The sequence below is a fragment of the Eleginops maclovinus genome, chromosome 3 (assembly GCF_036324505.1).
Source record: "Eleginops maclovinus isolate JMC-PN-2008 ecotype Puerto Natales chromosome 3, JC_Emac_rtc_rv5, whole genome shotgun sequence".
Taxonomy (NCBI): Eukaryota; Metazoa; Chordata; class Actinopteri; order Perciformes; family Eleginopidae; genus Eleginops; species Eleginops maclovinus.
In genome coordinates, this window is record NC_086351.1 from 192,501 (window position 1) to 207,967 (window position 15,467).

The 15,467-nt window shown below is 43.1% G+C and overlaps 2 protein-coding genes across 4 annotated transcripts in view; both read right to left on the reverse strand.

Moving 5' to 3' along the window:
* Positions 1 to 1,124, reverse strand: part of cmtm7 (CKLF-like MARVEL transmembrane domain containing 7) — an 11,833-nt gene extending 10,709 nt beyond the window's left edge. Inside the window, exon 1 of the mRNA XM_063879891.1 lies at positions 915 to 1,124. Within this exon, the coding sequence (XP_063735961.1) occupies positions 915 to 1,025 (111 nt within the window). The 5' untranslated portion in view covers positions 1,026 to 1,124. The remainder of the gene's footprint in view (positions 1 to 914) is intronic.
* Positions 1,125 to 6,525: 5,401 nt separating this feature from the next.
* Positions 6,526 to 12,866, reverse strand: siglec15l (sialic acid binding Ig-like lectin 15, like). 3 transcript variants are annotated; one of them, XM_063879796.1, is made up of 8 exons: positions 12,744 to 12,866; positions 12,009 to 12,386; positions 11,027 to 11,398; positions 10,425 to 10,466; positions 9,471 to 9,569; positions 7,570 to 7,617; positions 7,403 to 7,441; positions 6,526 to 7,315 (listed from the first exon to the last, which is right to left on the reverse strand). In XM_063879796.1, the coding sequence occupies exons 1-7, from the start codon at positions 12,790 to 12,792 to the stop codon at positions 7,404 to 7,406; spliced, it is 1,026 nt and encodes a 341-aa protein (XP_063735866.1). In that variant the 5' UTR covers positions 12,793 to 12,866; the 3' UTR covers positions 6,526 to 7,315; position 7,403. The 3 variants fall into 3 exon arrangements, with proteins under 3 accessions (XP_063735866.1, XP_063735869.1, XP_063735867.1); XM_063879799.1 differs by having other exon boundaries at positions 12,508 to 12,834; XM_063879797.1 differs by having other exon boundaries at positions 6,526 to 7,441.
* Between the last annotated feature and the right edge of the window lie 2,601 nt (positions 12,867 to 15,467).

Here is a 15,467-nt window from a genome sequence, read left to right on the forward strand (position 1 = left end):
AACATTTGCAGTGGTAGAAGAGGTCTTTAGATTTACTGACTAAACACATAGGTCTTCAAAGAAAGATAGAACATCTCAGAAAACAGTGTCCAAATGTATTGATAATCCAACGTATCTCAGAACCCAAGGTCTTAATATGTTTGGGACTGACTGAAAAGTTTGATTAACTCTTACGACGTTAGGGTTTTATTTCCTATGAGATCCAACAATATTTTATAGACTGAATGACGACCTAGAAGTATTAAATAAATAAGAAATTGCAGGAGAGACTGCAGCAATGCTTCAGAAAAAAATTATAGTAAAAACAACCAGGGTCCATTAAAGAAAAACATCAACTTGACACTTCTTAGTTCAAATATACTGTGTTTACTACGTGGGGTAACGTGCTATCCCACAGAATGTTATCCCGGGTAAAGTGCATGATATGCCTTGCAGAGTGCATCTTATCCCAAAAACTCCATTATTAAGCAATAAATGGAAATACTCAAGTAAAGTACAAGTATTCAAAAAATGTAGGCCTACAGCACGACAGTTTGTTGTAATAAAACAAGGTTTTCTCAGGTCAATTTAAAGGATATTTAAGCTTTTGAACATGCAAGAGTAATGTGAGGTAAATAATGACGATATTTTATACAAGGTATGATGGTTATAATACATATTTTGAGAATGCTATGCTTACTGAGACAAAAAGTAAAGAGTGAAGTAGAAAATGTGCAACCATGACGGACATAAACAACCAGGGTCCATTAAAATATCCCTCAATTAAACACGTTTTCCTTAAAATGCAAACTCCTCTGTGTCTACATTAACTCCTGTGTACTCTGATGATACCAGCCAACACTTCCAAAGATATCGGCGTGCACAGACCCTGTGTTACCCGGGTAAAGAGCATGTTATCCCGGGTTACTTCTCACCATCTGCCCTATCTTCAGGAGCCCCGGGATGGTCCGGGTGTAGCCCAGGTTCAGCACTCCGTCCCCGGACGCCCTGCCGGTGGTCGTGGTGGTGATGACGGTGTGCGACATGCTGTCAACAAACTACTCGGGATAAATAAAGTGTTAACCCAGGTTAAACTGCAGCAGGAGGTTCGGTTCCGTTACAGACAGTCACACCCGAGTCAAGGCAACCGAATAAACAGAGACACTTCCGGGGAGGAATTTCAGAGTAAAAGCACTTAAACCATGATGGCGTGAGAGCGGTTTTGTTTTCATGAATTACAACATTAAAAAATATGGTTTACAAAAATGCCTCATCACTTTTATTGCTATTATTATTATTGCTATTATTGTTGTTGTTATTATTATTGTTGTTATTATTATTGTTTGTGTGACACTGTAAAATCGGTTTGATTAAAGATTTTTTATTTTATGTTCTAATTATTATATGCTATATGATTGTTTTTCCTTATTTTATTTTTGTGACACTCATATTGGTTTAATGCAAAACATATTATCATTATTATTATTGTTGTATAACCCTGATGCTATTGGTCTGTAACAAATAATCGTGCTTGTAAATGAGAAATGTATTTATTTATGGGTTAGGTCATTAATTCAGTGATGAATGTAAAAAAATCAGGCTTTAAAAAAAGGTAAAAGTGAGGTTTGGTGCTTTTATTGTGAAGGAAACATCCTGTCTCCCAGTGTGTGTGAGCGATAGTTTGTGGAGGTGTGGTCTCTGTCAGGAAACACTGCATTGCTGAAACACACACACACTGTCAGGACGCCTCTGTCAACACACACACACACACAAACCCACACACAGACCCCCCCCCCCCCCCACACACACACACACACACAGACAGAGACTGTTCGAGCACACAGGAGAGACAACAGAAACTCAACACGTGTTTTCCTGAAGCTTCAGCAGATGGAGAGGCTCTTTTTCTTATGGAGATAATTCACATTTTAAAATGCATTAAATATTGTCAAACTATAAGCTGATGTCCAAAGTTTAACCTTAGTTCACTAAAAGCATATTTCTCTTTTGAAATCACCGAATATAAGATAAGATATACTTCTTTAATCCAGAATAAATAAACAGTTATGCAATATGAACATCTCAAAATATCAGATATAGCTGAACTAAAAGAGTGAATAATAAAAGTTCACTGCGAGAAAAAATATGTCAACTATCTGACAAATAAAACACCATCGAAGGGTTGATTACAGAATATACAAGTGGGGTATTATTTCCATTTAGTGTGCAGGAATGGCGTACTCAATTACATATATGTGACCAAAGACATGTGGACATACAGGTAAATCATTTCAGAATAAAGTTCATTTACTCAATATGTAAAGACAATAAAAACAGCCTTTAATATTCATACACAGAAACAAACACCAAACAACAAAGCTCGACATTTATAAATATATATAAATATATATATATATATATATATATATTTATATATAATATATTTATACATATATATAATATATATATATTATATATATATTATATATATATATATTTATACATATATATAATATATATATGATATATATAATATATTATATATATCATATATATATATAATATATTATATATAAATATATATATATATATATATATTTATATATATATATATATATATATAAATATATATATATATAATATATATACATATATATAATATATATATATATATACAGTGGTATGCAAAAGTTTGGGCACCCCTCTGAGATTTCATGACAATTTGCTTTTCCTTTATAATAGAAGATCACAGCAACAACATTTGTTTTCCTACAAAGATGTAGACGTTTTAGTGTTTTCCAGACCAAAATTCTTAGGGTAGCATTACATAGTTTTATTATAATAAAATAAAATGCAAAAAATGGGATGTGCAAAAGTTTGGGCACCCTTATAAATAGCATTCATTTCAACACCTGTACGGATTTATAGCTGACAGGTTGCGGCACAAAATTGCTTTGATTAGCTCATTAGACCTTCAATTACAAAGACAGGTGGAACCAATCATGAAAAAGGCTATTTAACATAGGTAATAGCTGGCTGTGCCTGGCCTAGGTTCTTTCTTAGGGAGTGGCAAGATGGGGACCTCAAAACAACTCTCCACTGACCTGAAAGCTAAGATAATCCAACATTATAAATTAGGAGAAGGGTACAAAAAATTATCTGACAGGTTTAAACTGTCTGTCTCCACAGTCAGAAACGTGGTTGTGAAATGGAAGGCCACAGGAACAGTCCGTGTGAAGGAAAGATGTGGTAGGCCGACAAAAATAGGGGAAAGGCACAGGCGAAGGATGGTGAAAATGGTCACAGAGAAGCCACAGACCACCTCCAGAGAACTACAACAACATCTGGCTGCTGATGGTGTAGTTGTTCACCGTTCCACAATCCAGCGTACTTTGCACCAGGAAGAGCTCATTGGAAGGGTGATGTGCAAAAAGCCTTTCCTGAGTGTTAATCACAAGAAGAGTCGCATGAGGTATGCAAAAGCACATCTGGACAAGCCAGAAGCATTTTGGAACAAAATACTGTGGTCAGATGAGACCAAGATTGAGTTATTTGGTCATAACATGAACAGGTATGCATGGCGAAAAAAACACACTGCTTTCAATGAAAAGAACTTGTTGCCCACTGTAAAATTTGGTGGAGGATCTATCATGTTATGGGGCTGTGTGGCTAGCACAGGTACTGGAAAACTTGTTAAAGTTGAGGGCCACATGAATTCCTTACAGTACCAGGAGATTCTTGACAAGAATGTTCTAGAGTCAGTCACAAAGTTGAAGCTACGCCGGGGTTGGATTTTTCAGCAGGACAATGATCCTAAGCACCGATCAAAATCCACCAAGGAATTCATGCAGAAGCACAGGTACAATGTTCTGGAATGGCCATCCCAGTCCCCAGACCTTAACATCATTGAAAATGTATGGATTTATTTGAAGAAGGCTGTCCATGCACGGAGGCCAAGAAACCTGACTGAACTGGAGACGTTTTGTGTGGAAGAATGGGCCAAAATACCACCTGCCAGGCTTAAGGGACTTGTCTGTGGCTACAGGAGGCGTCTACAGGCCGTTATTGCAGCAAAAGGAGGCAATACTAAATATTAATGGAATTATTTCTTAGGGGTGCCCAAATTTATGCACATGCCTATTTTTGTTTGAATGCACATAAACATGTTTCTGTTTGACCAATAAAAGTTATTTCACTACTGAGATGTTTCTGTTACCATAAGGTATAACATATGTTAAAATGAAGTTGCTGCTTCAAAAGCTCAGCAAGTGACAAACTGATGCAGTGGTTTTCCTAAGGGGTGCCCAAACTTTTGCATACCACTGTATATATATATATATTAGGGCTGTCAATCGATTAATATATTTAACTGCACATTATTAGTCTGTTCTAAATGTTCCTTAAAAAGGATATTTTTCGTGTAGGTGGATAAATATGATTTCTTTATAACTAATCGTAAACTGTGCTTATAATAAATAAACAAAGTGTACTATAAGTTATAATGTTATCGTTAGTATTCATTATAAATAATGTCATCTTATTCAGCACAGTGAACATCGCTGCAACAATCCCAAGTTATGGTCTTTCTCTCCGCAGCTGTAGGATGCAGAGCCTCACCCTCCAGTGGTCACCGACCTACAGTCTGTCCACCATGTCGCTGTCCTCTGTGGGGTCTCTGAGTCAGCGCTATGCTTGGGTCAGCGAGAGGTATTTCAGACTCGGCGAACTCTGGAGCAAACCTAACTCCCTTTGCAGCACGTACATATGACCTCGGGCTGCTGGACCTCCCGGCAGGGCTGTGGAGCTCATCTTTCCATTCAGAAGTGACTTTTCTTTCTCCATCTGTAGTGTGTTTCTGCTGTGATCCACAACGTTACCATGGTTTCCTGATATTTGGTTAAACTACGGAGCGGGCCGAGGGTCACAGAACGCACGCGCGTTAAAAGTTAGTTCCGTTAAAAGGAAGGAGCGTTAACGCCGTTAATAACGCGTTTAACTGACAGCCCTAATATGGAGAATAACAACAATATTAAATTAAAGCTCCATTAAAGCAAGGAGCGCTGGGGCAAAGCCTCATGGGAAATGAAGTCATTTCTCAGATTCCCCCCTGCAGTCTGAGGGAGTGTTTTATCTCACCGTTCCTTTAAAGAGAGTCGGCATTTTCACCATAGCAGCTTACTCTGGGGGTGAAGACCAACCCACGGGTAATTCTCACCTTTAACCACGTCCGGTGGTGACACACACACACACACACACACACACACGTTCAGTATCAGGAAGTGAGGTAAAATCCTGCAGCAGCTTCTGATCTGAAGCTTGAAAATGTGTTGACGTCTTTAGAGGAAACTGATGAACGAACTCCCTTATAATAGAAGATAGAATGGGAGGATGAAGCCCTGTTTATTCTCACACACCGCAGAGCACACGCAGTGAAATGTGTCCTCTGCATTTAACTCATCCTAGTACTAGTAGCAGTGGGCAGCTATTGTGCAGCGCCCAGGGAGCAATGGGGAGGGGGGATTGGAGGTGTCCGGTGCCTTGTTCAAGGGCACCACGGCAGGGCCTAGGAGGAGAGGTCTGTTCGGGGACTTGAACTGGCAACCCTACGATTCCCTGTCCAAGCCCCTACTGACTGAGCCACTGCTGGATAACAATAATATAAACCAAGTCTTTAAAGAGGCCCGACAGTGCTGTTCCCTCTCCTGTAGTTCTATGGGCTCAAATCCCTGTGTTCCCTCCAGAGGGATGCATGACTTTGCCTGGCAAGGTTTCAAGGTTTGTGGAGTTGTTGAGGAGCTCGAGACACGGCAGCCATCCTCGGCGCCATCTTGCTCTCTAGCAGCAGCAGAGTGTATTAGCAGTGTGGTATTGGTAGTGGCCCTGTAGAAATTTGATTGCCTCCTCTGGTGTTTTGTAGGTTTCAGTGAAAGCCTCAGCGGCACCGCGGCGGTCGCTGCTCAAACCTCAGAGGCTTCCTGCTTTCAATCCTGACAAACATATTCTCACACTGAGCTGCTCTCCTCTACAACAGACCTTCAACAGACAGACAAATAAACCTTTGTATCCCTGAAGGACACACACCTTTAACTCTGTTCTCATTTACATTATTAATAAATTACACTTATTGTTCTATCATTATGATCTAGCTCAGGATCAGAGTACTCCCCCTCTGCAAGAACACTTGGAGCATTACTCCACCCCCAATGAGAATATATCCAAAGACAATGGTGTAAACATCTTGTATTGTCTTTTAACTGAAATGTATTTATCCTTATTTTATTCTCATTTCATCCATTTGTATTCAGTCCTGTGGTGTATTGTGGGTTCTTCTTAACCTAAAAGCGTGGTGTTACTCTGGCTGTCACCTCGTTTGTGTTAATCCTTTTTGTTTCGTGAATCGCTTTGTGTGAAAAGTGTGATATAAATAAAGATTGATTCGATTTGATAAAGGCCCACAGAACATATAGACGGTGACGGCTCAGTGAGGGGAAGCCCTTTTGTTAGATTGGAGGCTCAGATTGAGGGGCTAGGACTGAAGGGCCCCCGTCCTGTAATCCATCCATAGAAACATCTCTAATAAAGGGAGAGGCCCAAAGCAGGGAACACTGAGCAGGGAGTAAAGTGAGTGGAGCCCCCTGCTGCAGGAAAATCACACTGAACTGTTTTTATTTATAAAGCAATGAAAGTACATCCTTTAAATGAAACAAATTACAATCCTAATATAAAAAAATAGAATAAATGAAAATAAAAAACAGCACAAATAAACTACGGTTATAGTTTCATTTCTCCAAAAAAGGCTAGAGATGAAATACAATACAGCAAATAACAACAGAGAAAACATCTGACTGCGTTGAACAAGTAAAACATGGAAACAAAAACAGCAGGAATTAAAAAGCTTTAAGAACGGAATGATTTCATTTCTCAAAGAAAGGATGGATTCAAACATATGGTTCTTTCTTTTGTTTGTTTTTAACTTCAGTCAGCAGCTAAACAGCATGCCTATCATGCGGGTGTACAGGAAGTACAAGACCTGAGTACTTCTACTTTACTCAAGTACAAGACCTGAGTACTTCTACTTTACTCAAGTACAAGACCTGAGTACTTCTACTTTACTCAAGTACAAGACCTGAGTACTTCTACTTTACTCAAGTACAAGACCTGAGTACTTCTACTTTACTCAAGTACAAGATCTGAGTACTCCTACTTTACTCAAGTACAAGACCTGAGTACTCCTACTTTACTCAAGTACAAGACCTGAGTACTTCTACTTTACTCAAGTACAAGACCTGAGTACTCCTCCCACCCCAGACGACACCTCCCAGAGGTGTTGATATTTCTGACAGAACCAAAATAAAGAAAGACCAGTTATTAGTAAAAACACATTTTCTCAGTAAATGTGTTAAAACATATTTATTTTCCATACCTTATTCACTGCGCACGTTCACAGGAGAGTAGAAGACCGCTGAAATGAAAATAGTTTCAGTTTATTTAAAGTACCGTTTTCATCTGTAGTTCCAACATCAAACAGTCAGATAACCCTCTCTGGATCCAGTCACGTCTTGGTTTTGTGAAACCGATCCTGAAACTCACCCGGCTCCACCGGCTGGCACACGGGGCTCCTCACCCTGGCATGTTGAGCTGTGAGGAAACAAGAGGCTCGCATTAGAGAGGCGGCGGCTTTGCTTACATTACTTTTTTTAAATGTGGAGAAAAAAAAGGAGTTTGAAAAAACTCAGGAGGACAAAAATGAAACGTTATTAAAAGAAGAAGATTAGGGCCAGCTGAGGAGGAGAGGGAGATGGGGCGATGAGAAGATAATGGGACAAGTTCAAAAGTCGAAATTTAAAAGAAAGTCTGATTTTTTGGGAAAAGTGTTGTTGAAAACATAATCACTGGTTTCCATGAATTTAGTGATGGGTTGTAAACATTTGAAACGTAGCTTGGAGAGTTTCTCAGTTACAGGTTTTAATAGATCAGACTCTGGTGGAGCATCCGGTCTACATGTGCTTTGTGGATTTGGAGAAGGCGTATGACCGGGTTCCCAGGGAGATACTGTGGGAGGTGCTGCGGGAGTATGGGGTGAGGGGGTCTCTACTCAGGGCCATCCAATCTCTGTACTCCCAAAGCGAGAGCTGTGTCCGGGTCCTCGGCAGCACGTCGGACCGATTTCCGGTGAGGGTTGGCCTCCGCCAGGACTGTGCTTTGTCACCAATCCTGTTTGTGATATTCATGGACAGGATTTCGAGGCGTAGTCGTGGGGGAGGGGGTCTGCAGTTCAGTGGGCTAAGGATTGCACCACTGCTGTTTGCAGATGATGTGGTCCTAATGGCTTCATCTGTCTGTGACCTTCAGCACTCACTGGATCGGTTCACTGAAGCGGCTGGGATGAGGATCAGCACCTCCAAATCTGAGGCCATGGTTCTCCGATGGACTGTCCACTCCAGGTAGGGAATGAAGCCTTACCCCAAGTGAAGGAGTTCAAGTATCTCGGGGTCTTGTTCTCGAGTGAGGGAACAATGGAGCGTGAGATGGGCCGGAGAATCGGAGCAGCGGGAGCGGTACTGCAGTCGCTTTACCGCACCGTTGTGAGGAAAAGAGAGCTGAGCCAGAAGGCAAAGCTCTCTGTCTACCGGGCCATCTTCGTTCCTACCCTCACCTATGGTCATGAAGGATGGGTCAGGACCGAGAGAACGAGATCGCGGATACAAGCGGCCGAAATGGGATTTCTCCGCAGGGTGGCTGGCATCTCCCTTAGGGATAGGGTGAGAAGTTCAGTCATCCGGGAGGACTCGGAGTAGAACCGCTGCTCCTTCGTGTTGAAAGGAGCCAGTTGAGGTGGTTCAGGCACCTAGTGAGGATGCCACCTGGGCGCCTCCCTAGGAGGTGTTCCAGGCACGTCCAGCTGGGAAGAGACCGAGGGGTAGACCTAGGACCAGGTGGAGGGGTTATATCTCTCTGCTGGCCTGGGAGCGCCTTGGAATCCCCCAGTCAGAGCTGGTTGATGTGGCCAGGGAAAGAGAAGTCTGGGGCTCTCTGCTGGAGCTGTTACCTCCGAGACCCTGACGGATAAGTGGGAGAAGATGGATGGATGGATGGATGGATGGATGGATGGATGGATGGATGGATGGATGGATGGATGGATGGATGGATGGATGGATGGATGGATGGATGGATGGATGGACTGATCAGGGGGAACTTGGCTGACTTTTTTTTCCAAAGGGGTAAATTATTTGATCAAAGTTTGAGAACCACTGATATAGTGAATGCATTATTGAGTTAGTGGGAAAAACATATTTTGTGAGGTGGAGACCCCAAACTTCATTTATTCCTTGGGTCTAAGTGGAAGCTCATGCTGAATCTCATTCACAAGAACAAAACCCTAGAATATAAGGTTCCCCTACTTGGCTTTTGTTTATGCATCAGTATAAAAATCAACAAAGGTCAATATCTCTTCGATCCACAGTTTAAAGGGTCACTTCCTTTAGACTCACAGGAAGTGGCGTGGGTCAGACTGACAGCAGAGTAAACCAGCTGGAGCTCAACGTTGCCCCCAACAGGACGGTCAGAGACCTGCAGATGGTGATTCTCGACTGTAAAACACATGAAAATAAAATACTTATATTTGTCCTGTTTGGAGCGGAGCAGTGAATTCATATTTCTGTGTTTGACCCTGAAGGCAGCATTAACACCACTTTATGATTTCTGAAGTAAAAAGCTAATGTTGGGCTATAAAGGAACTACAGCACGGTCACATGACTTCACGTCACCACCGCTAAGCTAAAGGCAGGCTAATGTTGGGCTATAAAGGAACTACAGCACGGTCACATGACCTCACGTCACCACCGCTAAGCTAAAGGAGGCTAATGCTGGGCTATAAAGGAACTACAGCACGGTCACATGACTTCACGTCACCACCGCTAAGCTAAAGGAGGCTAATGTTGAGCTATAAAGGAACTACAGCACGGTCACATGACTTCACGTCACCACCGCTAAGCTAAAGGCGGCTAATGTTGGGCTATAAAGGAACTACAGCACGGTCACATGACCTCACGTCCCCACCGCTAAGCTAAAGGAGGCTAATGTTGGGCTATAAAGGAACTACAGCACGGTCACATGACCTCACGTCACCACCGCTAAGCTAAAGGCGGCTAATGTTGGGCTATAAAGGAACTACAGCACGGTCACATGACCTCACGTCCCCACCGCTAAGCTAAAGGAGGCTAATGTTGAGCTATAAAGGAACTACAGCATGGTCACATGACCTCACGTTCCCACCGCTAAGCTAAAGGTGGCTAATGTTGAGCGTGATGACGTTTAGGCGTCTCATTTAGACTCTTGTTAACTGCCCTTTTTAAATCCACCAGTGGGGTTAGGGTAAAACCATTGACCTCCAGACCAGGGGCAGGAAGGGGTAAAACGCTGAAAGAATGCAAAGAATTGCGTACCTGTTTCAACGTTTTCATAGATTGGAGATGTGGCGGCTCGAGCTTAAGAAGAGGAGGAAGGAGGAGAAAAACAAGACATTTCTGAGTAATGGAGTTCTCTGGTTAACTTGGTGTTCTGAATGTCAGCTCTGGGGACCCCTGTCTTTAGTCATTGAGTTATTCTAAAGTGTCCACATGAGTTTCAGTCTGCAGACCGGCCCACATGTTCTGGTTCTTCGGCACAGCTCCTCACAGCAGAGCATCTATACCTCCAGACTCTCCAGAGGTATTAAACATGTCCTCAGATCAGATTTACTGTCTCATGTCCTCCTGCAGCCGCCTGCCATCCTATTGCTGCAGTGTAGCTGTAAATGACCCTTATATCTTTAAAGGGGACCTTCCACTAAAAACAGTTTGTCCCTGTTGTTAAAATACATACATGGACCTGAAGAGCAGCATGATAGAGGATCTTCAACGTTCACAATGCTGCTATTGATAACAGTAGGAAATAATGATTGTGTTTAAAGTTGGACAGGTGCTAAGAGGGAGGCCACAGCACGACATAAACAGGGCTATTGTTGAAATACTGCAAGTTGAAAAGTAGGGTTTCTGTTTGAGCGTACCTCTGCTCCTCCTGTAAACGATGAGTCCAGTGCACAGCAGCAGCAGCAGCAGCACGATGAGGCCGCTCACACTCAGAGAGACGATCAGAGTCTTACTGTCCACGGCTGGGTATCTCCGCTCTGCGGCCCCCAGCCAGCTCTCCACCCTGCAGGTCAGCACGTCCTCCTGCAGGTACGGCACCGAGCTGAGCACCCAAGCCGGGCCGGTCTGCGAGTTCTTGACCTCCAGGTCCTCCATTGGGCGCCCGGAGGCCGACAGCCAGGTGATGCTGGGCAGCGGGTGGCCCTCCACCTCACACTGCAGCCTCCGGGGGGTGCCGTCTGAACCCGAACCCGGCTCCACCACGGACAAGCTCGGGATCTGGGGTTGAACTGCAGGAAGGAAAATGCATGAATCCCCTGTTCAGCGTAAGGTCATCATAACAGGTAGGAACGATCAGCACACACTGCGGTGGGAACAGCTGCCCCACGGATATTAAAAGGGGAAGACTTCTATAGTAACATTCTGATGAATGATGGTTAATACTTCTGGAATAATGAACGTTATGAATATCAGGAGTCCAGTGCACATCCTATTTGAGCTGCACGTTTTGATGCTGAAGGGAGTTACTGCGATGTATAACGTGGGGGGAGAAGGCAATGGTGGAGGACTTCAAAAAGATGAAGAACATACCAAATAACATCCAGTTACCGTAAGACTTTCACAGCTCGTGATGCAGCATGCAGCAGTGGATTGAACTGTCCATCCATCTATATCTATATTGATATTCTCCTATTATTTAACACCATAAGGACTACTTAGGTCAGTGGAAAATGTTATAATACATTAAGATCAATCAATTCCATTTCAGTTTAGCATCGTATATCGTCCTGGAAGTCTCGAGGTCTGACATTACGCTACAAGCGGTCCTTGTGAGGATTTCACTTGATAAATCTCCACATGTTGTGGCCTGAAGCTGTGAATGGATCCTTCAGTCCTCACCTGTCACATACAGCTGCGTCTCTTTCTGGATAAATTTCCGAAAACCCTGCAGCTCCACCCTGCAGAAGAATGTGCCGTTATCACCCAGTTGGAGTCTTCTGATGAGGAGGGACAGCTCCCCCCGACGAAGGTCACCCTTCAGAGAATATTTTAACTGAGACTCTGCACAGCCGTATTTCCCCTGGATGGAATCGTTTCTAACAGAGCAGACGAAGAACGGCTTAGCGTTTGATTCTCTCGCCAGCCATTTCAAGGTGATCTCCCCGGAGTAGCTCTGCTGTTCGGGATGAGTAAAGGAGCAGGGGAGGACCACGTCTTCTCCTCTGGGGGCAAAGACCACCGGAGACACCGCCATGTCCCAAGAGACCGAGAGACACCCTGAAGAGGAAGATCACATCTGGATGAGTGGGTTTGTCATGGGTTCCCTCCCCAGGGGACCGTGCTGCAGCTCAAGAAATATGCAATAAAAACACTCATTTTCTGTGGTCCGTTCTCCTACCTGCTCGTATGAATCATGTGCATTTTTGCGAGCACTTCCGCATGATCATGTCCAGCCAAAAGTTTGCCCTTTTAGTTCTGCTGTTAAATCATGGCCGCTCACATGTTTACTCTCAGGTCTTTCTCTTTCCGACAAAGATTTCAATTGTTTATTTGTCTCTTGTAAGTCTTCGAACTTTGAAACCTTTTTGAGGAACCATTTGTGACCCAAACATTAAACAGAAGTGATACACTGACCTGTGACGATCCCCAACAGAACAAGATAAAAGGTCTGCTGCTGCCACATCTTCAGACACCCCCAGGACTAAGAAAACCCTTCAAAGTAACACAAACACACCTCACAAAATCAAGAAGTGAAACTGGTCCTAGCAGAAAAACCTCTTCCTGTCAGAAAGAGGAAGTCCACGGTTAACCACCACTGTAACCACCACTCTGACCTGGCAGGGAGGCAGCGGTGAGCTCCAGAACATAACAGTGTCTTCATGTCTTAAAGCGACTGAGTCACATATTGCACCGCACACAACAAATAATTCAGAGCTTCTTTACTTCCTCTCCAGAAAAAAGGAGAGTGAAAGAAAGGATCTTCGTCTACAGGCTACACAGAGAGGACGGAGAAGATAACCAATGGGAACGCCAATCATAGGCGTCATTTATACTGTTGTCTGCAAACTGAAATGCCTTTTGAACTGTGACCAAATTCTGATGGAGTCATATACCACTGGATTAGATTTGAATTGGCATAAAGGAGGAGGTGACGGAGCACATAGTACAGAACGCAGATTAAATGGAGTACAGGACTGTTCCAATTGTACCCAGGTCTCACCCCTGTCAGGTTCAGCTCCCCTCATCCATTGTAACAGTGCTGTTATGTTGCATGCCCAATAGTAGTGAATAAAATCAGGTAGGGCCTCTGAAGTGCATTTCTCCTAATTCTTGGAGGTTTGCCATTCCAAATAAGGGATGATATGCTCCTCTCCAGGTATAGAGAGAGTTTATCAAGATAGGGATGCTCTGGAAAAGGTAGAGAAATGTTGGTAACAGACATTTTAATTAGACTAACACGACTGATGATGGACAGGGGAAGGTTCCTCCATCTAGACATGTCTGTTTTGCATTTTTCGAATAAAGTGCCAACATTCTTGGTAAAGAGAGATGAACAAGAAGATGTAATCTCAACTCCAAGATATTTAAAGCCCTTTTTGACAACTCTGAATGGGAGGTTTGCTGCAGGGATATAAGAGGCAGATTGATTGAGGGGAAACACCTCGCTTTTTTCACAATTAGTTTTGTAGCCTGAGATTTTCCCAAACTGATGTAGGATATTGAGAATAGGGGGGACAGATGTGAGTGGGTCTGTAACATATAAAAGGAAGTCATCGGATTGTCTTAGCGCTATGGCTGGAGGTTCCACGGCAATGGCGAACAGAAGGGGAGATAAAGTGCAGCCTTGGCGTGTGCCTCTGCCAAGAGGGAAGTTTCCAGAATGTTGTCCGTTAGTAATTGCAGTGGCTAGCGGTTGAGAGTAGAGGAGTTTAGTCCATCAGATAAAAGAGTCTTCGAATCCAAATTTTTGAAGTGTAAAAAAAAGATATTGCCATTCAACTCGATCGAACGCTTTTTCAGCGTCAACACATATCACCATTTCGGGAGAGCAGGATGAAGTTGAGTAAACGATATCAAAAAGCCTGCGGAGATCGGAGCTGGAGTGTCTGTTTGAGATAAAGTTTGGTCTGAAGAGATTAACTGCGGAGTGATCTTCCCCAGCCGTGATGCTAGGACCTTAGATAGAATTCTGTAATCTACATCAAGTAGGGAGATATGAGGCGCATTGAAGCGGGTCTTTGCCCCCTTTTGGTATGAGAGATATTGCAGCTTGTCGTAAAGTAGGCGGAAGAAGGCCAGATGAGAGGGATTCATTAAACATGTCTTTAAGCAAGGGGCATAGTTGATGCGCACATTTTGTATAGAATGCTGAATATAACCGTCCGGTCCAGGTGTTTTATTACATCTTAAAGATTTGATCGCTTCCACAATTTCTTCTTTGGAGATCTGACCTCCCGATAAAGAGTTGTGTTCGGCTGGAACAGAAGGGAAAGGACGTTTGTCAAAGAAATGGTTGAGTTGTGAAGAGTTGTCCCACTCAGAGCTGTACAAGCCGCTATTATACTCTTTGAAAGTGTTGTTGATTTTGTGGTCTGTGACTATCTCTCCTGTTTTAACCTTAGGAATAAGACGAGAGGACTGGGCTTGACGAGCCTGCCGGGCTAGTAGCCTGCCAGCCCTATCACCCGAGTCATAAACAGCGAATTGAGATTTTGTGTGGCTCTGTCTGTGGAAAGTAAGTTGTATTCTGTCTGTAGGCGTAGCGTTCTTTAAAAAGCTCAGGACAAGGCGATGATGAGTAGCGATTATCAATCTCCGAAATAGAACGTGAGATCTCACTGATTTTGGACTCTTGCTTTTTTTGCCCTGGAGGAAAATTCTATTATTTGCCCGCGAAGGTGGGCCTTAAGGGTCTCCCATAAGGTTGAGTGAGAGATTTCTGGGGAGGCATTAGTTTCAAGAAAAAAACCAACCTGAGAAATAATATGAGTTAGGAATTGTGTGTCAGCTAGGAGGAGGGAGTGAAGTCTCCAGCTGCGAGAGGGTCTAAAGGAGTTCGGTAATGTTATTTGAAATGAAACGGCTCCATGGTCTGATACTGTAATACTGTGATATGAGCAGGAGCTAACACTTCCCAGTAATCTCTTATCTAACATAAAGTAGTCGATACGGTGTATGTGTGATGAACATTGGAGAAAAAGGAAAACACTTTGTTGCTGTTGAATTTAAATCTCCAGATATCAGAAAGACCATTTTCAACAACAGAAGTGTTGATCACTTTGGCAGATTTGGTGAGAGGTTGAACCCTGCTGGATGATCTATCCAATGCAGTTTAAGCACACCGTTAAAGTCTCCCCC